The sequence below is a fragment of the Artibeus jamaicensis genome, unplaced genomic scaffold, assembly GCF_021234435.1.
Source record: "Artibeus jamaicensis isolate MK-2021 breed Jamaican fruit bat unplaced genomic scaffold, CSHL_Jam_final contig_444, whole genome shotgun sequence".
Classification (NCBI taxonomy): domain Eukaryota; kingdom Metazoa; phylum Chordata; class Mammalia; order Chiroptera; family Phyllostomidae; genus Artibeus; species Artibeus jamaicensis.
In genome coordinates, this window is record NW_026521831.1 from 1,533,527 (window position 1) to 1,556,085 (window position 22,559).

Consider the following 22,559-nt stretch of genomic DNA (forward strand, 5'->3'; position numbering starts at 1 on the left):
TGCGAGGCGGGAGATGAAGAGCCCGAGAGTCCACGGTCAGTTTTATTTTCCTCTAATGAGACAGCTTAGCATTTCCAAGTTCTGCATTCTACATTCTTCAGTTATTAGCATCAGGAACACAAAGAAACATTACAAGACCTCAAAACACAAATAAATACCAAATAAAACCACACACAATATACAGGAAACAAAAATATAAAACATAATAATGCTACCGGAAAGTCAGACATGTTGTTGACTCGTATTAACATGATTATTGCTGAGCAATAACTTACACTGTGTCTTTGTTGTTTTTTCTTAGAAGAGCAGAAAAACACGCCGTGAGTCACTGGTCACAGTCACTTGTGCAGTCGGGACAGAGCCTCCCAGCCGGCGGCGTGTGGAACGGCAGGCTGCACAGGGTCCAACAAGAGGTCGGCCTTCTTTGGTCTTTGTTCTGGGTCGGGGAGCTGAGCGAGGAGGTGAGCCAGCAGGGCGGGGGTGAGATTCTGGAAACGCCGGCAGCCGTGGGCCTGGGCCCTCCCCTTGCCTCCATCGCGGGTGTCACCCCCGGAGAGGTCCTCGAAGACCGTGCTGCTCCTGAGGTCACTGACCGGGTCACCTCACTTTTCTAAGGGGACTGAGTCATAAAACCAACCGCCACGAGCCGCAGGAGTGGGGTGGCCGTCCGGATGCCCCGTGTCCCCACACACAGACACAGCGGCAGCTGAGAATGAGATGTGAGCGCTGCCCACCGCCGCCCCTCGGCCCACTTGCCCCCCACCGGCCAGCGGAGGATGTCCCTGGGGCGTCTCTGGGCTTTGTCTCCCTGCCCTCCACTGGCCCTGGCTCCCCGGTGACAACCGAAACTGCCCAGACAGGCGGGAACGATGACCAGGCCACTGGCCAACACAGGAGCCCACACGAGCCCTACCTGACCCGGACCCCGGTGGACACCCTCCATGTCGGAGGGACCACAACTACCGAGACTGGCCCACGAGAGACAGGGCCATGGTCTTGGCTGAGAAATCAGTTCGGGTGGCAGACACCTCACTTGTCACAAACACGAAAGCAAAGGGGCCGCTGGGACCCCTGGTGCCTCTGCGGCTGGTGAAGAGCTGGCCGTGCAGTGACGGTGGCCCGCTCCGCACCAGCAACCCCAGGCCAAGGGACGCGCCGGTGGCCGAGGTGTGAGCTCCTGACCAGCCCGGGGAGGACAGCAGAGGTGCTGCGGCCGCACACGTCTGTGATGGGCACCGAACGACAGTGCTGTGGTCACCCCGTCGGGGTCAAGGGACAGGCACTGGGGCCCAGGGTGCGACCCACCTCGGGACCAGGCTGTGCTCCAGACTCTGTCCAGACGCCCTCTCCTCCACGGGACGTTGCCCCCACCCCTCTTGTGGGTTGCCAGGCCGGCCACGGGGGACCACCCTGCAATGTCACCGAGAGTGAAGCCCACGGGGACCGCAGGTGTTAGCTGGGCCATGGTCCCGACCCTGGGCAGCTGGCGACTCTGGAGGAGGCAGGCTGGCTGCCCCCATGGTCCCCAAGGTGGGCCACAGTGGTCCAGGGGAAGCCTTGGCGGTGTAGGTTCCGCCTGAGACCACTGGGGTCAGCGGACAGCAACTGGGCCTGGTGGAGGCAGCTGGCAGGCAGGGCGGGCGTTCCTGCCACAGCCTCCAGGGTCACGGGGCAGGCAGGAGCCGCCTGGCTGAGAGCTTCCCGCTCCCTGGGCTGCTCAGCATCAGGGTCAGTGGGGGCTCAGGGCAGGGAACGACCGGGGCTTCAGGCTGTGACAGCAGCCACCGAGGCCTCTCCTGTCCCTGTCCAGGGAACGCTCAGAGCCTCGTCCGGGGGCCAGCGCCACCCTGTCCTCAGAGCAACCCACGTGCACGCCAACACTCTCCTGTTACCCGTGAGCCCAGGGGGACGGAAGACCCTGCTCCTAAAATGGCGGCTCACAGCCCTCAGGGACACGCTGGTCCCCAAGCCCCAGTGGGGTCTCTGGCAAAGGAGGCTGCCAGGGGGGCCACGACAGACCGCTGGCTTCCCTCCAGTGTCAGAACTCGTATCTGCGGGGAACCCTGTCACGCACCCGACCACCCTGCGCCCGCTCCCTTCACTCGGCCCTGGTCAGGCCTCGCTGCGTGGGCAGGGCGCCGGGTGGCCAGAGGCTGCCCTCCGTTGTGCCCAGAACAGCAGCCAGACCCACAGACCCCAAGTGCCACCGACTACGACCTAGCCACAGGGTGACACTCCTGCCAGGTCACAGCCTCTTCCCAGGGGACGGTGCTGGCTGCCCACGCCAAGCCCTGTGGCCCCCTTGGGAGGAGGAGGGAAGCCCAGAACCTGCCCCAGGGGCAAATCTGCACAAGCCCCGCCCGCAGAGACAGACACTGCCTGGTGGCCCGCCCCTACAGGACCTCGACCCAGAGGAAGAGGAAACATCTTGGCTTTTCTTTCTGACCAGACTGTCGAAGAGGAAGCCACAGAGTGTGCCTGTCGGTGGCCTGGCCCTCTGGACGCCACCTGAGGCCTGGTGGGGGCTCCGGGGGGGGGGTCTCTCCTCTGGGTCTGCAGGGCAGGGCCAGGGTGAGACCTGAAGGTCGGGGACCCCTCTGAGGGAACAGCGGTCCCACAGCACCCACGGGAAGCCCTTCCTCTGCGAGTGGGGACATGCGACTCCCGAGCTGGTGACACGCGTTCGCCCTCAAAGCCGTCCTGGTGGTGGAGACGGGAGGGGACACGACGGGGTGCTGGGACTGCCCAGGGGCCCGGCAGGGGCTCGGGCTGGCAGGTGATGACGGAAGCCCGGGACGGTGTGCGAGGGGGCGCTTCCAGCAGGCACTGGGGCGAAGGCACGCCCAGGGCGGACGGCAGCACCAGAGACACGGGCGGCCGCCGGGCGGGAGCCCGGAGGCAGGCAGGCAGTCTGAGTGCGCGGCCCGGCCAGCTGGCGTGGGCGCGGCTCCGGGACGACGGCACGAGGCGGCGGGCAGCGCGCTGGCCGTTCAGAGAAGCACCCGTCACGTGTAGCACCGTCAGGTCGAAGCACCAGGAGGCGCGGTGCAGAGCGGAGGGCGGGGCCGGCCGGGCTCCGGCTGCCAATCACAGTTGGACCATTGAGAAGGTAAACAGTGTTGAGAAGAGGCCAGCTGGGCTGCGCGGGCCGGGCCCACGGGCCTCCCAGGCCGACCCTGCCCAGGGCGGCGGTCCCGGAGGCCCCGGAGGCCCGCCAGGCAGCCCGCGCAGCCCCCAGAGCTGCATCTCTGGGATGCTCGAGGGTTCTGCTTGAGCAGGGCCCGTGCCCACGCCTGGCCTGGGCGGCTCACCTTGGGGGTCTGGAATCTGTGATGGTCAAGCAGGGGCCCAGGAGACCCAGACGGAGACTGGTGCCCCCACAGCAGGTGCAGAGCTGCCTGGGGGCCGGTGAGAGACGGGGCTAGTGGCCAAGACAGGTCTGGCCACAGGGCCACTCGCCCGAACTGCAGAGGACGCAAAGCCGGGCTGGGAAGCAGCATGCACGCCTAAGGCACGTGGACCGTACGCTGCCGTCTCTACGCAAGGACGCTGTTTCCGGAGGTCGCGGACGGAATGCAGCAACGTGACAGAATGGAGAATGCCTGCCGCACGAGTCGCCTGCCCACCCGGGACACTGCGCACTGAGGGTCGGGGATGTCAGCGACCAAGACCTCGTCAGAACACATGGGGCACAATTTTAAAAACCTACAGGGTTTTGTTTAGAACTCCAAAGTTCAACAAATGCCCTAGTTTAGGGTGAAAACAATTATAAATCTGAGAACGATGCACAGCATCCAAGAGCGGTTTCCTCCCGTGACAAGTTCGAAGTAGTGTCATCGACTACGACAGATATTGAAGGTTTACATTTCTAACGAGAAATAACAACGGGTTGGATATTCTCTTTCCTATCACAAGTGATAACCAGTGTTTGATATTTTACATTTTCTTCCAAGAAATATAAGTCTATCATTGTTTTAAAATAAAATGTCTGCAGTAACAATCATCTTAGAACTTTAAATTAAAAAATGATTCTGAATTTAGAGACTTTCAAAAAAGACCTGGGTGTACTTCAGGGTCTTCTGACAAATTATTAAAACAGAGACCAGGTGAGGCCTTAAAAATAGACAATATGTTGTATTTGAAACAAGACTGCACTCTTGAATTTGAGAATGAATATATAAGAACTGCATTATTATTTCATAAATTCTCCTTTTACTTAGCATGCTGACACGTCCAGCTACCCCGGTGTGTATGTGTGGGTGGGTGTGGGTTTCTTTTTGGTGTTCAAGTTTCAGGAAGAAAAATCATGGTTCTTTCCTTTAGCATGTATGTTCTCCACCTTACTTAACTAGATCTGTAAAAATGAAAATGGAAACCTCCTCAGACAGCAGTATTTGTCTCGTCAAAGGATAAATAATTCTTCGGTGAAGTGCCGCGAGTCTGTGAGAAAACGTCCTTCCTCGAGGCTCCTCCCACCGGCCCGCGGCCGCCTCCTGCCACCTCCTCCATCCCGAAAGGTCCTTCCGGAGCTCGAGGACCTCGGTGGAGACAGTGGTTCAAACCCCCGAGAGGAGTTGCCTTCTGCTCGATCCGCCTCCCCAGGGACTCGTCAGGGGTCGGGCAGATCCGAAGTATCCACTATGACTTTAATAAAGATGGTGTCATCTTTAATGTACGTCCCATTCTCCAGCACAGTCTGGGCCACGAAGACCGGGCAGCCGGAGGCGATATTCATCTCCCCAGTGGGCTTCTTGAAGCTGCTGCTATTGGGGTCTGGCTTGAACGCGTCCCCCAGGTGGCGCCGAGACGAGCCCTGGTCCATCAGCATGAGCGTCACCTTCTGCTTGAAGGGCCAAGGAAGCAGAGCGTCATACTCGCCGCGCATGATGACGAAGAAGAGCGACAGGTGCGTTCCCTTCCCCATGCCGTCCCCGTTCAGGTAGACGCGGGCGCACATCTTGTAGCCGAAGTAGCCAGTGTAGAAAGGCTGGCTGTACAAGGACAGGGTCTTCCCCATGACGGCCTCCTGCTTCCGCCGCTTGTAGTCCCGGATCTTCCAGATGAGCACCCCGTTGTAGCTGGCCGTCTCCAGCACCTGGAACCGCAGGTCCATGTCGGCCAGGCGGATGTCGTGCACGCTCAGCATCTGGTCGTGCCGGCTCAGCTGGGACTCCAGCAGGCCTGGCGGGTGGCAGAGACAGGCGAGGGTGTCAGTGGGGACCAGGAAGGCCGGGGCCGGGGCCGGGGCCGGGGGGTTGCACTAAACACCAGGGAACCACTGAAGCTCTCGGCAGGCAGAAGACAAATACCGTGCAGACCTCCGGACACAGGCCTCAGACCCCTGTGCTGTGTGGCCCCCATACCTGTGGCGACCGCCCGCTGAGATGCAACAGCCTGGGGTCCCCGGAGTCCCTCATTGCAGGGTCAACAGGGAGCCCCTTGAGGGGACAGGGTCGACCCTGTGGTCCTCTAGCCTGAGGCTCAGGGTCCCCTGTGCCCCGAGCGTCAGCTGCTTCTGTCCCCACCCCAGGTCCTCAGCTGCTGAGCCCAGTGCCCACGTGCTCGGCTCACCATGAGCCCTTCTGTGCAAACTCGCAGCACTTCTGTTCAGCCCCTGAAGTCACAGCCCGCACCCTCCCCGACATCAGACATGTGTGGGCGGGGCCAACATCAGACATGTGTGGGTGGGGCCAGTCATGGGCCGATGTCCGGGCCTCGCCATGCACCCAACCAACAGGCCCTGCCCCACGGCTGGCGTCCTGCCGCACCCACTGCCCACCGTGATGGCCTTGGACAAGTCCCAGGGGCCATTTGTCCCTGCCAAAGGCACTAGGGCAGAAATGCCATCAGCCTGGCACACACTTCTCCTGTAACCGGGAGGCCCTGCTCTGAGGCCGAATGGGAACGAACTGTGTACCCCACGGGTTGGAGCCGCAGACCTTACCTGGGTCCCAGGTCCCGCCCAGCCCATGCCCCTGCCGGGCTGCCCTCACCTGTGTTCCGGGCTGCCTGCCCCGAACTTTTGTCCACACTCTCCAGCTCGGTCACACGGTTCTGGAGGGACTCCACGCTGCTCTTCATGCTGTCTGCCTCCTCCCAGTTCTGCCGGAAGGGGCGGATCTCTTTGTCCAGCTCTTTCAGTTTCTCTGCTTGGCTGTCTATTACTCGCTTCCAAGTCAAGGGCATCAAAGAGGAAAAACACAGTCAGAACTCACGGAAAATGCTGAGCCACCACCACCAGGCCTAGGCTAGTCGGGGACAGAGCGGTCAGCCCAGGGCCCAGCCTCACAGGCATCCAGTCCGACACCTCATGTGTCTCAGGGACAGAGGTAGTAACAAGGGCCCTCACTTCCCAGAGGAGAGGAGTGGGGTGCAGAGAGGCCTGCCCCGACCAACGGCAGGGAGGGTGGCCCTACATCACTCTTTCCTAGGATTTCAAGTTCAGGACACAGGAGTGATGCCCATTGGTGCCATCTGAGGGCCCATGTCCCTAAAGGCTCCGAACACCAGCAGGGGCTGCCCTGACTCTGCAGCTCCAGAGGCCTGAGCGTCCACAGGGGCTCACAGCAAGAAAGGCCCCTGGTGGTGGGTCTTCGGAGCCCGGGCCCAGGCCTAGGGGCAGCCGGCCTCCTCCACCGGCTCCCGCGGGGCGGCTGCACCTGCGGTGGGCAAGGAGCCCTGACTGCAGGCGACTTTAACTCAGAAAACCTTTCTTCCCAGAATCACACAGACCACTTCCATCTCTCACAGGGACTGGAAGGGCAGGGGCGAGGACCCCTGCCCACTCTGTGCAGACCTCTGGGCCCTAAGGAGTTTTGCCTCTAAGGAGAGCCTGCATTTCTGAAGTAGGTCCTGGGGTCTCAGCAGGGCAGCCCCTGAAGCTGTGGAGTGACCGGCTGGGGGAGGCAGGGGGCGGGGCCAAGCTCACTTCTCCTTTTGAAAGCCTATTTTTAAACGCGTAGGTTTCGGCACCTTTGCTGGCTCTGACTAACCATGAAGAAACAAACATGGTAGGTTTGGGTTAAGTAGAGTGTTATTCTTCTTTCCAAGAAAGCCTGATGTTAGCTAACATCTAAGAAGGAAAGATGATTTCGCTGACGAACTACACTGATGCTCCTTTGCACTATTTTTAAGCGTGTTACGGCTGGAGGCCACTGAATGAGTTCACCAAGTCCCGTCCCCGGACTCCACGCCATTCTCTGCGGTGAGCGGCAGACCGGGAGGCGCCTCCACCAAACGCACGGGACTCTGGGCGTGGAGAGTGGGACGAGGCTGCCTACAGTGATCAGGGACAGCCGAGAGGGGCCGCTCCGTCTGGGCCTCCCGCTGCCAAGGTAAAAAGGGCGGCTGCCGAGCCCCTGCCCCTGGCAGGCTGGCGATGCCCAGGCAGCCTGCAGACACGCGACCGCTCAAGGAGGGAACTGCGGGGTCTGGACCTAGGGAGCCGCCCGCTGGGCCGGGCTCTGGGCCGGGCTCCGACCCAGGGACGCAGAGCCGCGCGCATGCGCACCCGCAGACAAGGCTCAGCGGAACCACCTGAAAGGGGCCCCCACGGCTGTTTTTAAGTGACCTCTCATTTGTATGAACTGCACCATTCCAAAACCAAACGCCAGTCCAAACTGAGCTTTCTCTGCAAAATGCGGGGCACATACTTCCACTCTGGAGGCACAGCCCACGCTCAGCACCCGCGGTGTTTCCACAGGAACGAACCCAAGGGCAGGCGTGTCCGAGGCGCAGGTTCGAGAGCCGGAGGCGCGTGCGCAGGCGCACACGGTGGACACCGCCCTCCGCAGCAGGCGGGCTTTCCCAGCACCCACATTGGTCTGGGTCTCCTGATGCCCAGACCGACGTGCCCGTGCTTCCTGTCAGCCTGTGTCATCCGTGTGGGGGACTGGAAACCAACACTGTCCCAGTGGGACAATGCGGGAGGCGCTCAGGGGCCAGGCCTCGGCTGCATGGCCTGGGCTCGACGGTGAGCAACACAGTAAGGACAGGGGCGGGGCCGGCGTCGCCGCGCCTCCTGCCACATCTGCACACGCGCAGCCCACAGGGGTTTCTGGGAGACGGACGTACTGAAAGACGCACAGCCCCAAACTTCCCCCTTGCACCCCAGTTCTGGCAGCCTACAGGTGGGGCCAGCGGCAGACTGAACCTTGCCCTTCTGGCTGCCCTTCCACGCGACCCTCCAGGGGACTAGTTACCTAGCCTCAGAGTGACCGGGCACCTACAGCCGATGGTGAGCCCTTGTCTTCAAACGCATCCCCCAGCGCGACCCTCTCCAGGGAGCATGGCCCCAGCGAGCCCTCTATAACCAGCCCTGGAGCGCTAATGAAGGCAGAAACTGGCTCGGCAGAGCAGTCACCCCATTTCTTAGATGGCGCGGGTTTATTCAGTCACAACAGCCTTAAAATGTGAATCACACAGCAGGACCACCGAGCTCTACGAGAAAGGAAGCTAAGTAAAATTCCAGCTCCTCTCACGGGAAGTGGAGGGAGTGGGCGCACAGCAAACCCCGGGGGCTGGGACAGGGCACCTGGGGCCTCACTGTGATTCTAATGTCCCCAGCACACGCGGCCCCACCGTGCAGTCACCTTCTTCCACAGCTGGCATTTTTAACAAGGGGTGACCGGCCTTCCCGCATGCCCCAGCCCAGCTCAGACGCGGCAGCCCCACAGCGCAGTCGGTGCCAGTGAGGCCGCGGTGGGGACAAGCCGGCGGGACTCTCTGCCCGTCTCAGGGCCTCAGCACAACACCAGGGACTGCCCCCAGGAGGCTTGTAGGGAGTTTTACGTGTCGCCGTGCTTTGCGGACTGGTCACACTAACGGCTGTGTCCTCACTAACACAACCCAGCGTTTCACTGCGTTCTCCTCTCTGGCTGACCACACACTGTAACACAGACAAAAGCCTGCTGCTCCCCACGTGGCCCCAGAAGGCATGAGGACAGGTCCCCAGCGTGAAGGCGGGAGCAGAGGGGTTCCCACAGATGCCCAGATGGGCCGCAGGGCCCTGCTCCAGACAGCCCAGGGAGAGGCGCCGCCGTAGGCACAAGCCTCGACACCGCTGTGGCAGCGTGCCGGTGTCCCCGTGCTGGACGTGCCGGTGGCGGAAGTGGGGAGCAGCCTTCTGCCCAGGCCCGTGTCCACCACCACCTTCCCCAGGGCCCCACGGGCTTACGGTTTTGGAAACGCCTGTGATTGGACAGTGGGACTGAGTGCGGGGCACAAGAGTCATTGGGAGATTCGGAACAAAACGGCAGTTTAGGTCACCTCAATTTAGGGAGTGAGACTTCACACACAAGCAATATGAAGCGAGAGACAGTCATCAAAACAGCTGATGTTCAAAACTATGGCCTTTTAAGTCTGGCTGCACCAGCAGGGACTCAAAGGCATGGGAGTGGGGGTGGGGGTGGTACCAGAGGCGCCCGTCTGCCAAGGGCAGGGCTCCTGGGATGTCCTTCTGAGAGAGGACACGGCCGGCCCCTCTGCCCTTCAGCGCAGCCCCAGCAGCCTTAAGCCTCTCACCTGTAAGTGAAGTATTTTGGATTCATTATTCCGAAGCATTTCCTTCTGTCTCTCTATCTCAATTTCGAAGCTGCATATCTGATTGTGCAGACTCTGGATGCTCTTGTTTTTTTCCACACTTTCATTCTGCAGCAGGGAGACCTGGAAAAGAAATTCTTCCACTAAGCCAAATTGGTTTTAATGTTAATGACAGAAAATTAATAACAATTAGGAAAGCAATTCAATGTTCACAATATAGTCCTTCTTTTAGCCCCTGGAAGGCATCCCACGAAAAAATCTCTCCCAACAGGAGACAGAAGCCCTGGCAGCCCCACAGGGAACCCCACCAACCGCGCTGCCCCGCCCCCTGCCCCGCCCCCGCGACGGAGAGAAGGCGGAGCTGGGCTGCTGCACTTCCGAGTGAAGGGGCACTTCCTGAAGGTTTTGGCTTCCACACCGAGACACGAAACCCCGTGTCACATGGTGTGTGTTCCTGAGAGGCAGGAATCACAAAGCCACACTTGTCCTCGCCTACAACGACCCTGGCAGTTCCTATTTTATTGTTTTGCTTTTAACATGTGTTAGTCACACGCCGCAAAGTTATTTCACATCTGCAACAGGCCGCCCCTGCACGTGGAAGGCGCTCTCAGCACCAGGAGCCGACCCGGTGAGAGCAGGAAGCAGGGCGCCCAGAGCAGAGACAGGGCTGCGGGGTGCTGTGCCCACTCCCCTGGTGTCACCTGTCCAAGCCCCCCGTGACTTCTTCAAAACCTCTTTCGGAGAAACAACTGGTTCCTGACAGCCGATTTAGTTAAGGGGTCTACAATCCTGGGGTGAGGAGTCGGGGCCCCCGGCCCCCAGGAAGGCCTCCTCCACCCCCAGGAGGCTCCCCTGGAGGCAAGGGCAGCTTCCCCTAAGTCACTGGGGACCCAGGATGGAGTGGAATGTCACCAGCACCCCAGGACCAAGGTGATGTCACTGACGTGGTATCCAAGGCTCAACCCCAGGAGTGACAGGCCCCTTTAAGGAAGAACCAACTGGCCTGGGGGCAGACACCCCTTCCGCGCCCTGGCTGTGCTCCTGCAGATGAGCATGTACTTAGGAAGGGCACAACCTCGCAACGCCACCTGCAGTTGTACTCAGTACCGTGGGACTGTCCTTCCTGAAACAGGATGCCGCAAGGCCTGGGGTGCCCCCACGTGACGGGCAGGTGCAGGGTCACAGTGCCTTCTCCGCCTCCTGTGGTCACAGCTCGCCCACCCCTGCCTGTCACAGGCAGGCTGAGTCCCAGACTCATTCCCAGAGAGACCACCCACACACCAGCCTCCTGACAAAAGACAGTCACAGCTCCAAAGCCATGGCCGCGTGTTCCCACCACAAACCGAGTGACTTGCGGGTGACCAGCAGTGTCCACGCCGGAGGACGCCCCCCGCCAGGGCAAACTCTCCCTTTCCCTCCACCCTGATGGACACTGGTTTTTATTTATGTTCACATTTTATTCCAGGGAACCAACGCCGTCACACACAGGAGAGGTGGCCTGGCAGGTGTTTCTGAGGAGTGCAGGGTAACGCCCACACAGCAGGGGAATGGCCCCGCCCCCGGCCCGTGCTGGGCCTAAAACGGCAGGGGCAGGGTTTCTAAGTCTGAATTTTACAAGACTCTTTTTCTGTGGTCTGACCATGGATGTGGTGACCAGTCCCCCTGAACCAAGGCAAGCTTCCTGCTTCTTGTTGCGGACGAACAAAACAACCTGAGATGCCAGCTGCACAGTCCAGACTGAGAAATAAAACCTGCTCTGGGAAAACTAAGAATCTCCTCTTTGGTCCAGCCTCTGTTCTGGTCCCAGGGAAGAAACAGGATCTAAACAAGCCTGCATGACCACTGGGGCCGGGGCTGGGATGGGCAGGGACCATTCGTATGACGGAGTCGGGGGAATGATCGTCGAGCTGCTCCCCAAAGCCTGGGGCGGGCAGCACCCCACGAACCAGCGACCCAGAAAGGGCTGCAGACAATGGCCCAGCCCACACGCAGCCCTGGAAGGGCAGCCGGGCACAGGCATCTGTCCGGGAGGGGACCAGCTCAGTGCCTGCCCCACACAGGCAGCCAGGAGGTTGGCAGAGCACCGGTGACAGGGAGATGTCTTTTTCTACGTATTTAACAGGGGTGCCCTTCCTGCTCAGGGCCGGCACCACTTCTGCGAGCACCGAGAGCGAGGGTTTTGGGCTCTGCAGTCCATGCTGTCCCGGCCGCCCTGCTCACGGCAGCTGTGGCCGATGTGGAGAGCAGGCCTGGTGTCCAGCCTCCACTGGCAGGAGAGGGGGGCCTGGGAGCTTCCCAGTCTGTGCTCCAGAGCAACGCTAAGATACTATGTGTGATTTTCTTTAAAGAAAGCAGGGCACTTAATGGCAATTAAAGAACAGAGGGAACACAAACACCTTCATTTGTCAGCGCAAGACCACACGAGGAGCCGTCACGCTTTGGACCATCTCTCGATGCAGTTTCTTTTACCTCCAAACCACTAGCAACTATAAAGACGGCTTTTGCTCCTCTAAAAAGCCGACAAGAACGAGGAAGCGCCGAGGGGAGCAAGACGCGGCGTGCCGTACCTTCTTCTCCAGGGAGCTGCTCCACTCCTTCAGCAGGTTCACGTGCTGTACCGCGGAGCTGGCCTCATGGGCTTTGATCTGCTGGTTTGTCCCCTGCGAGAGCAAAGGTGCAGAGCGTGAAGCCGGCCCCGGTCCCTGAGCGCATGGGAAGCCTCCCAGATGCCTAACTCCAGTCCTGACACCAGGGCCCCCTCCCCAGTCTGACACGGCTGTGCCCGGCAGCCCCTGCTCTACCGCGTGTGGGCTGGGCTGAGGGCTGCATAGGGCACTTGGGGACAGGGCTCGGCAGCTGCAGGTGACCTCAAGGTCACGTGCGTCTCTCCTCACGCTTCTTATCAAGTGCTTTCTCGGCTATGTCTCACACTTGTAATGTTAAGAAATTAAATTTCAGACATATCGTTTTTGTGAGTTTTCCATTAAAAATATAAAGGGAAAATGTTTAGACACCTGAGTTACAGCAAGATACTGGTACGAAAACAAGTAGACATGTAATCAGACCAGGGTTCTAATGAACTCGCCCAAACACTGGTTATTCGTGAAACACAGTGTATCAGAAAGGTGCTGTTCGTCACTGTCCTGAGTGCACTTAGAAAGTCACACACAACATAAACAGTCTACAGAGTACATGAGATGCAGACCACCGCGGTCGCTCGTGAGCACAGGAAACTGCACTTCACATACGGAAGGAAATAACTGGCATGAAGATATAATTTGTTTTGACACTGGAGAATTAGGAAGCCACAGAAAGCGTGTTAATGATCTCCAAAACATATACTCTGTACAGAGTGGTCATATATGTGTATGTTGAGATAAGTGCTGCCGTATGTCAACATATACATACACACACAGGATGGATGGGGCTGCGTGCGACACGACAGTGGGGCTCTGTGTGCCCCGCAGACGAGGTCAAGGGGGGTGGGCCGTGTCCTCTTCCTCACGCGTCCACTTTCTAAGAAAATCCTAGGGAGCCAATATCCCCCAACTGATTTCGTAGTGGTGTATCGTGCTAATACGTAAAATTAACTATAAAGTACTCTGACAGTAACATATATTGTTTTTTTATAGTTTTAAGACTAAGATGCGCATTAAAAAAACTCAGTTCAAATTCACTAGCAATCTCAGATGTGTTAAAAAAAATAAATTAAAAGCCAGACATGGGTTTGCCACCGCCCAGGTGTGGCAGTGACTAAGACTTCCTCTCTACTCTGTTCTTCTGGGAGGTGTGGCCTGTGTGCCGCACACTGGCCAGAGCCTCGCTGGCTGGGTATTGGCTGGCATTCAGTTCCGGGGGCGTTTCCCTGGCTGACTACCTGAAGCTCCGCCCACCGCCAGGCCTCTGCATCCGCTCACTGCTCACTGTCTGGCTCCGGACGCAGCCCACGTCTGGGACGCACTGACGTCCTCCCAGACAGCTTCTACCTGGGGTCTCGAATCCCTGCGTGGAGAGCGAGCACCCTTGTCTGCTGCGCATGGCTTTCTCCACCGTGCGGCAGCAGGGCACTTCGGTTCCACGACACGTGCCAGAAGCAGCACATTTAACGTTAATGTGACAACTTTCCCTCACGGCAGAATGTCAGCGACTGGGAAGGACAGATGTTGGATACTGACCTGAAAAACGCAGCCATAGCGCTTAAAACTACAGGTGCTGGGGGCATTGACACACTCTGACAAGTGCGCACTCAACTGCAACGGGAAAGAGACGTGAGTTGTGGCACGAACGTTCGCACAAAAATGTTCAAACATGTTAGAGGCACGGAGCGCGCCCGGGCCGCACCAGGATGGACGGTGCTGCTGGCCACGGGTGCGCGCGCACCGTCTGCTTCCAGACCCTCAGCAGCAAGTTCACAGCATCACCACAAGTGCACACGCATGTACACCGATATACAGAAGTACATTCACTGTAACACTGCTTAAACTTGCGTTTTCTTTAAAATTGTTTAAAATGGGACATGCCATCTGCAGTGCCAGAATTAAAAAAAGGAAAAAACGTAAACTGAAATGCACACTTAAAGACTATAAACAAAAATTGCATGAAACACACAAAAAAGAAAGCATTCAGGATGCAACTGGCCACACACCTCATATACAGTACACAGAAATAAATCTATTTCCAAAGCAAGCTCACACGATGGACCGTTAGGCTCAGTACTTGAGATAACTGGAAGAGCGTTTCTTTCTTCTAAGAGACTGTCCCCTCTGTGTGGCCACACATTCCTGCAGCTTCCAAGGACCGCTAAGGTCACCCTTACAATATAAGTCCCAACACTGCCCCCCCCCGCCCCTGCAATGAGGGGAGAGATTTGGAGGAAGAAGGAGAGGACAGCTTATTGGGTGCTGCTCACAGGTCAGCAACACACCAAGTACAGACCCCGGGGGCGAGGGGCACGGAAGTTGTAGTTGGTCCTCGGTTGGCGAGGACAAAGACGCCCCTCCCTTCGGGTCAGTTCTTTAGGGAAAGAGGAGAGTGGCCCACACTCGCCCTGTTGCAACTGTTACCAAAAAGGCAGTGCTGAGGGCGTGGCCTGAGGGACCCTCCTGACCGGGGCCAAGGCCGGCAGAAGGCCTCTGAGCCCAGGCCTTAGTCACAGTGGCCGATGTGGCAGCTGAGAACACCGGTGCTCCTCTGAACCCAGCTGGGGGTGCAGGCCTGGCCCCGTGGAACGGGGCTCAGAAGACTCATCACAGGCAGTGATACAGGGACCAGCATGAGACAGTGCTGGGCACTGGGGCACCAACCTGGACTGGCAGGGCACAACCTCTGCCCACACTCAGTCATGTGTGGGGCAGTGAGCACTGTGCTCACTCGGCCTCAGGGACTCGGCAAGATGCTTTCAGCAGGCTGCTGCAGGTTCACGCCCTTCCCTAGGCTGGCTTTATCCCCGTTTCCTCAGAGCCTTACAGTTTACAAGCAAATGGAAGCAGTGCTCACCCCTAATTCAGAGAGCCTCGAGTAAAAACTTAGGGAAGCATGTAAAACCCCAAAATAATTCTGATGACATAGACGCATCACACGTCCACTTTGACAGGGACTTCCCAGCTGTGGAGACACCAGGCATGCACTTCCTGCCACTCCCTGCAGCACATCCAGGGACCAGGGACCAGGAAGCAGTCCCCAGGGAAGACCCTGCCCTCGCGAGGCTGTCAGGTTATTTGAAGATGCACCTCAAGTGACAGTGGCCCTTGGGGTCGCCCCTGCACTCTGTGTCTCTTGCTCAGTGGGGACATGAGACTGACCACCCCCCTCACATCCAGGGGCAAAATTCCAGGCTGCTGAAAAGACCGAGGTGCGCAGGCCCCTCGGCGCAGAGCTCCCAGGAAGAGGCCGCACGTAGCCCCAGGGGGCGCCTGAACTGCAACCTGAGGGGCCCAGGTCAGGGCTGATGCAAAAACACTGAGAATGCTTGGATTCTTTCCACCTGGGAATGTCCTGATCACGTGAAGTTCACGCACAGCCCACCTTCAGGGCAGTGTCTCGGCCCCCCCAACATGCGGCAGCCACTCCAGCGACCCCTCGCTTCCCAGCACCAACCCTGCACAGCATGCGAGGCAGAGAGGTTCTGCAGGTCTCTAAATTATTTTCATGAGATAATCCAATTTAACAGATTTTAAAATAGATTTTTAAAAAAGTCATTTTTGCTTGCATTATAACCCCTGTTTTCTCAATTCTTAACAATATTCTGTTCTGAATTTACTACTTTGTAACTTTTAACTGCAGGCCCCTTCAACCTCTGACTCCCGAAAACAGCACGAGGTTTCACTAGTTTTTACACTCGCGTCACTGCCATGACCTGCGGAGACCTACAGCCTTGGCTGTATCGGGGAGGAGCAGCGACGGAGCCCGCTAGTCCCGCTGATGCCGCCAGGCCCCGGCCACACCCTCACCTCGCTCCGCAGGAGGGTCTGGACTCTGCACTTGTGAGGGCAGGACACCACCACGCAGGGACAGTCAGTGTCTTCATGTTTCTGGAAGAGAAAATGAAAGTGCTGTCAATGCGAGACACTCAGGTCCTGCCAACGTCCCCACGTGACCCAGAGGAAGCAGCCTGCCGGCCGCTGCTGCACCGACTCAGGTGCTCACAGGGGCCCTCACACTGAGGAGGTCTGAGTGTGAGCCCTGAGGCATCACGGAAACCCAACTCGGGTCTGGTGAGGGGCGGTGCCCGCCCATGGGACCAGCACCCTATTAGCAGCCCCCCCGCACCCACGCCGAGGTGAGGGCAGCCCAGGACTGACCTGGGGGGGGCCTTTGCTGGTGAGGTGGGCGGGTTTTGGCTGGCCTCTCTGTCTGGGGTCTGGAAATGATGCTCTCAAACCCTGGAACAGTGAGGCTCCCTGGGTATTTACATCGCTGCTCTGACCTCTTACTGAGATTACCATTAATGCGTGGAAAACAGGGTGAGCTCTGCTTTAGCCAACCCAGGGGCAGCTACACTTGGTGCCGCGTGGGCAGCACACCTTCCGTAAGCGAGGCGAGGGCCAGAGCACCAGCAGGCAGGGGACAAGTGGAGGTGGGGCTGCAGGCTCAACGAGGCACCCTGGGGGAGGACTGGCCCAGCCAAGCACCTTGGTGCCTCATTCTGACCAGGCAGGTGTGGGGACCAAGGACGAGGTAGCCCATACAAGTGCCCAAGGACACGCCTCCCCTCCAAGGAGCAAGCCAGGTGCCTAGCTCCGCTCCCTTCAGTGTGGCTGTGGGTCCGGACGGCACCTTGGCTTTGGGGTCTGGCCTCCGAAACTGTTGGAGAATAAATGGCTGGCGGCTGCCATAAGCCTTGGAATCTGTGGCCCCGAACCCTTAGAGCAGCCCCAGGAAAAGGACGCAGCCCTTAGAAAAACAGATCGGCTGCTGCTCCGTGAAAACTCCGCACGTTCGTGGCATTAGCCTGTCTGTAAAATTAAGTGCAACTCTGACAGGCACGCAGAGCAACGTCACACACAAGTCAGCTGGAAGCAGGGCTTCCTGGTGATGGCCACAGGGCCAGATCCGAGTGACAGCCCCCAGCTCCATGTGCTCCCGTCCCCTCCCCTGAGAGCGACCATTAAGCACAACCCCAAACTCTATGCATCTGCTACCTTTGTTTAGGAACAAAAAGCTTCCTTACATGTGTACTTGTGCCTGACAAAAGCCTGTCTTGTTTCAATTACCTTCAATTTTTATCAAAATAGAATTCCAGCCTAATTTGCGACCTGGCTCAGGGTCAGATTTCTCAGGCTAACGCACGCACTGTGCACTGATGCCCGTCCTCGCCTTCCATGGCCGTCCCCACCACGTAACGCGGTCCACTGGGGCCCCAAGGCTGGTGGGTGCACCCTCCTTCCCAGCAGGAGCGGGGCTGCAGGCTGGCTGAGCGCATGAATGCCCTGCCAGCGAGTTCCCAAAGCACCTGCGCCTCCATGCCCCCATGACCACGTGTCCATTCGCCAGTAAAATGAGATCTCTAGAATTCTGACTTCTTAACAAAGGCACAAAGCTGCATGACAAGCCCAATATTCGATGATTTCTAGACTAAATGTAAGATTCCGCCGACTCGCTGATCTGCTGATGTATCATCAACACTACAGTTTACACAAACACAGAAAAGGGGTCTCACGGCCCCGTGCGCCAGCGCTGTGTCCGCCTGTGCTCCGTCAGCACGTGATGTCCGGATGCAACGCGAAGCGTGGGAAACACAGGGACGCCCGGGAGAGCGGGCGCTTCGGCCGGCCGGGGCTAGGCGGCTGCTCTCCCTACGTCAACTGCAGGCTGGGAGGCTGGGCCTGAGTGTCAGAGTTGGAAAAACAAGACCTGGGTGCCCAATCACGCCATGATGGGCTAGGAGGCCGTGGCGTACGTGGGCGTGAGTGTGCAACTGCCCTGCTGGAGTCAGGGTCCCGGTGCATGAGCTGGGGCCTCAGCAGGTGTGCCTGGGACCCCCGTAGGCCCCCCCCCACAGGAACATCGGCAGGCGCTCACACCTCAATGTCAGTAAAACCATGTGAAACCAGTTTTCTTCCCGAGGGCGTGGCAAGCTTGTAGGAAATCACTATCTGCACGCTCAGGCCCCAGACTTGGTAATTATCACTTCGTGCCTCTGCGCCTGTCGTGCCTCCAAAGGGGACAGACCGCCGTTCGTGACCTGTGCTTCCCGCGCCAGCAGCTGCAGCTCCGAGGCCCAGCAGGCCCCCCAGACGCCACCTGAGTCCGAGCGCTGCACTCCTTCCGATGGGTTGCCTTGCGGCCTCGCCTGGCGTCGGACGGACACGCCCCACAAGTCTCTCTCCAGTGGAAACAGTACCGGGTTCTCTTCTGCAAGTGAAGGCGACTGACTTGCAGGAAGCAAAGCGCGCCTGTGACAGGAGTGCCCAGGCGTGTGCGAGGCACTCGTCTCCGCCACCTGGATTTAACTGCTGATGGAGTCGCTCCACCATGACATACTGCTGCTCTTCTCCAAAGGGGAGGGCACAGCTCCTAAAAGTCCTTCACAACCGAAACGTCTGGGAACCACATCGCCATGGGAGAAAGCCACAGGCCCGAGGAGGTTAAACAAGAAGTAAACAAGGAGGTGATCAAGCCCAGTATAGAAGAAAACCAATGCTTTTCCTACATCTTGGTCACTAAGTGCTTCAGAACATCCACCAGGCATTCCTGAGCCACCAGCCACTGCCACGGGTTCTACCCTGGAAACAGCCTCAAAACCTCTCTCCCCGTCCAGGCTGACGCCGTGCTTCCCGCTCCCACTGCCACCCACCTACCACACCTGCTGGAGAGGTGCAGGAGACATGGGGCTCAGACAGTGTCACCCCAGCTTAAGGCTGCCCCGCCCCCTGGTCTGCCTCCTCTCCCCCGAGCACTTCAACTGGGTTTGCACTGGGCATGAGCTGGCCTCTCCAGGTCTTAAAACCCACCCGCCAGGTCGGTCCCAGCCCAGAGCCCGGCTCCCACACCACTGCCTCTGCTCCAGCCGCTTCCTGCATCAGTCGCCAACCCGGCCAGAGGCCACCCTGACCACCCTGCACCCCGAGGCAGTTCGCTGGTTCACACAGAGTCGGTCACCGCCACACACCGCACATCTGCCTGTTCACGGCCTCTTCCCTCCAGACAGTGAGCTTCACTGTGAAACCCACAGACCCGAGAGCGGCACTTCACATGGATCTGTGCGACAAAGGGACTCATTCTGAGAGTTACCACACCCCGATGTGTCTACAGTTCGTCCCCACCCTAACGGCTCTCTCTGTAACTTACAGATGAGGGATCTGATTCTATCACGGGCACGATACTGAACACGCCAAAATAGTCGGGGCGAAAAGAATGTTGAGTTCTCATCTCTCTGCCAGACAGACAGCTGCACTTGAATGGCGCAGGACAAATGGCCTGCTGAGGTGACCGTTTTCACAGAGCTGCAAAGACGGGGAGTGACCCAACAGGAATTTGAGCCCATTCCCCGAGACAAGTGAAAATGCCACCTTTTTTGAACAATTAGTCTTCATTTGTTGGTACCCCAAGTGACAGTCAACCAAGACAACGACAACGTTAATTACATAAACAGAAACAGGAAAACCAAATAAGGCTTAACTCTGAAATCAACTCAGGTGAGCGCTGCTGTTCACTTCCTGTGTTTGCTCTCTGTTCCTGCCAAAGCCAGTCATTCAGAAGCAAGCCGGGCTGCGGACGGACTCAGGGGCGCGCTCGTGGGCGGGGGGCGCAGTGGGACGCACCTGCAGCGTGATCATGGGGACCTGGCTCTTGCAGTGGCTGCACGTGGCCTCTCGGTATTTACAGGCCTTGTCCACATGGTCACGCAGGTCTCTTCTCAGGACCCGTTCTTTGCAGTCAGGGCGCACACAGGGCAGCTCTTCAAACTGGCAGTCGTTCTTCAAGTGCACCTGGAAGCAGACAACCTGAAATTCGGAATCGGGAAACTGCCATCGGAAACACCAGAGTTTAGCCTCTGCACAATCGAACCCTACAGAAATGCGTTTGTCCACCATCAGACCCGCTGTTCACACAGTGAGTGACCTATGCGTTAACAGATGCTGGATCTCATGCCCTCATTAGTGGTCACCCCGACTGCGCTGCTCTGGGTAACGAAGTCCACTTCTCCTGCTGGATAAATGAATGGCAGTCTGCTAAGGACTAGGACTCGTTCTAACTCCAATGTCTTCCCATGACAAAATGATGCTCATCCAACAAAAACACACAAGAAGTTATGTGGAAACTGATGGTAACAAAGAAAAAGAGGTTTTTAATGGGCCTTCCAAATTAAAAGCAGATTTCCTTCTGTCCTAACCAGGCTGGGGGAGTTCAACGGCCAGGCGCGGACGCTGCTGAGATGTCGCCAGCAGGACTCCACACCCAGGGGTCTGCGTCTGCCCCCCCGGCTGGGGCGCGTTTTGAGGCCCCCCACGTCACCCCGGGACTGACCAGCAGGTGGCCCAGCGTCAGCTGCTCTGTGCAGCCGCGACCCTCGTTCCTGCAGTGGATCTGAAGCGCCAGAATCTCCCTCTTGCAGCAGTTATCCTTGAACACCTGGAAGGGGAAGAACAGCGGCTTCAGAGGGTTGGCTTTCTCAGCCTCCACACGCTGCTACTTTGGACAGCGCAGAGCTGCCCTGAAAGAGCCTGAAAGCGCCTCTAGTGGCCTCAGAGCGCGTGACGCACCATCGGAAGGAAGCTGCCCACTCAGAGACACGATCTAAGTGACAGAAGCTAACTGTGGTCGTCACACGGCAGCCTCGGAGATCACCATGGGGCACCTGACACTTCAGAGCCACTGTGACGATCTCAAGGCCAGGCGCAGAGGTCACATCTGTGCTCGGGACACTGCTAGGAGCCAGCCAGCACCGGGAGGGGCCTCGGGGCAAGACCTGCTAGGGAAGCTGCTGTGTGAGTCTCGGCTGTGAGAGACGACATCTCGAAGTTGGTTTGCGAAACATTTATTTTGGTTCCTTCTCCTGATTAAGTCACTCACAACTCATTTTCCACCAAAATACCCTACCAAAAAAAATACCAAAAACCCCCTCTCTTAGCCCTGACCAGTGTTCTCAGTGGGTTGGGGGTCATCCCACAAAGCGGAAGGTCACTTGTTTGATTCCCAGTCAGGGCACATGCCTGGGCTGGGAGGGGGGTGGGCAGTGAGAGGCACCAGTCAGTGTTCTTCTCCCTTTCTCTCTCCCTTCCCCTCTAAAAATAAATAAGTGAAATCTTTTTAAAAGTTAAAAGAAAAACCCTTTTAAATACACATTGCAGACTGAAGTTGATCCAATAATAAAACTGTTTCCCTTTCACAATGAAAACCTTCTTTCTTTAATTTTGTTTCCCCTCGAGGGAACCGGCAGGCTCACGCCTTCTGAAAACATAGTCTCGCGTCTCGGCCCACAGGCGCCGAACTCTAAGACGCGCCCGCAGGCAGGGGGCCCGTGCGCCCTCCTCGGCTCCGTGGGCCGAGAAACCCCCAAGGCTGCTGAGTTAAAAATAAACTTATTTGGAGTCCAATCCAATACTGTGTTGAAAAACAACTGTTTATATTTTTAAAAACTTTAACAAACGTCTATGATTTGAGGGGGGCCGGGCAGAGAAACACCGGCTGGCCGCCTCCCACACACCCCGCCACACGGGGCTCGGGGGCGCTCCACCAACTGAGCCACACCGACCAGGACAAACGTGACTTTTAAAAAAAGATTTTATTTATTCATCTGCAGAGGGGAAGGGAAGGAGAGAGGGAGAGAAACATCGATGTGTGGTTGCCTCTCGTGTGTGTCCCCTGCTGAGCACTGGCCTGCAACCCAGGCATGTGCCCTGACTGGGAATCGAACCAAGATCGCGTGGTTCGCGGGCCCACACTCAATCCACTGAGCTACACTCAGGTCACGTGACTTTTTTTTAAAAGGTCATAATTTCAGATACATTAAGCCAACAAAACAGGTATTTTTAACTGGTAAGAAATGAGCTTCCTTTTTGTGTCAAAATTTTGTGTCGTCTGAGTTTGCCTTTTCGACGGAGGGTGATGGAGGCGCAGCATTTCCGAGCACGGGGCTCAGCTTGCTCGCGGCTGCTGTACCCGGCTACGGGGGGTGGGGGGGGACCCCAGGGCCCCATCGTCAGTGACCTGGCCTCAGTCTCCCAGGGCCCGGCGTTCCCTCAAGGACCCACGGCGTTAGCCCCCCAGGTGGGGGACTCTTTGGGGACACAAGCAGCTTCCCCAGCGGCAAAGCCTCTGAAAACGGGAGTGACGAAGCAGAGTGAAAGGGAGGTGCTCAGCGGCCACCTCGTCCACGGTCCGGCCCCTCTCAGCCACAGCGCTCAGGGTCACATTAACAAGGGAACAGGTTAGCGGCCTTGTTAAGAGAAGGGGTAGAGTCAAGTGACTTGTTTTTCTTAAAAACGACCCTTTCCCTGTTACCAACCGAAGTTTTCAGAAGCAGGTAAATGCTTAGAGAGAACAGGTGGATGGACATTGGGCCAATTCTGTGTCTC

General features: G+C 57.8%; 1 protein-coding gene across 4 annotated transcripts in view; it reads right to left on the reverse strand.

Annotated features, from left to right (window-relative positions):
- Positions 1-14: 14 nt before the first annotated feature.
- TRAF3 (TNF receptor associated factor 3) overlaps positions 15-22,559 on the reverse strand; it is a 108,766-nt gene continuing 86,221 nt past the window's right edge. For 3 of the 4 annotated variants that reach the window (XM_053666009.1, XM_053666008.1, XM_037130184.2), the window contains exons 4-11: positions 20,509-20,613; positions 19,803-19,970; positions 15,990-16,070; positions 13,716-13,790; positions 12,108-12,200; positions 9,523-9,663; positions 5,994-6,168; positions 15-5,181 (exon numbers count right to left, since the gene is read on the reverse strand). In XM_053666009.1, coding sequence (XP_053521984.1) covers positions 4,610-5,181; positions 5,994-6,168; positions 9,523-9,663; positions 12,108-12,200; positions 13,716-13,790; positions 15,990-16,070; positions 19,803-19,970; positions 20,509-20,613 — 1,410 coding nt within the window. In that variant the 3' untranslated portion in view covers positions 15-4,609. The remainder of the gene's footprint in view (positions 5,182-5,993; positions 6,169-9,522; positions 9,664-12,107; positions 12,201-13,715; positions 13,791-15,989; positions 16,071-19,802; positions 19,971-20,508; positions 20,614-22,559) is intronic. The other variant, XM_037130185.2, reaches the window with a different exon arrangement.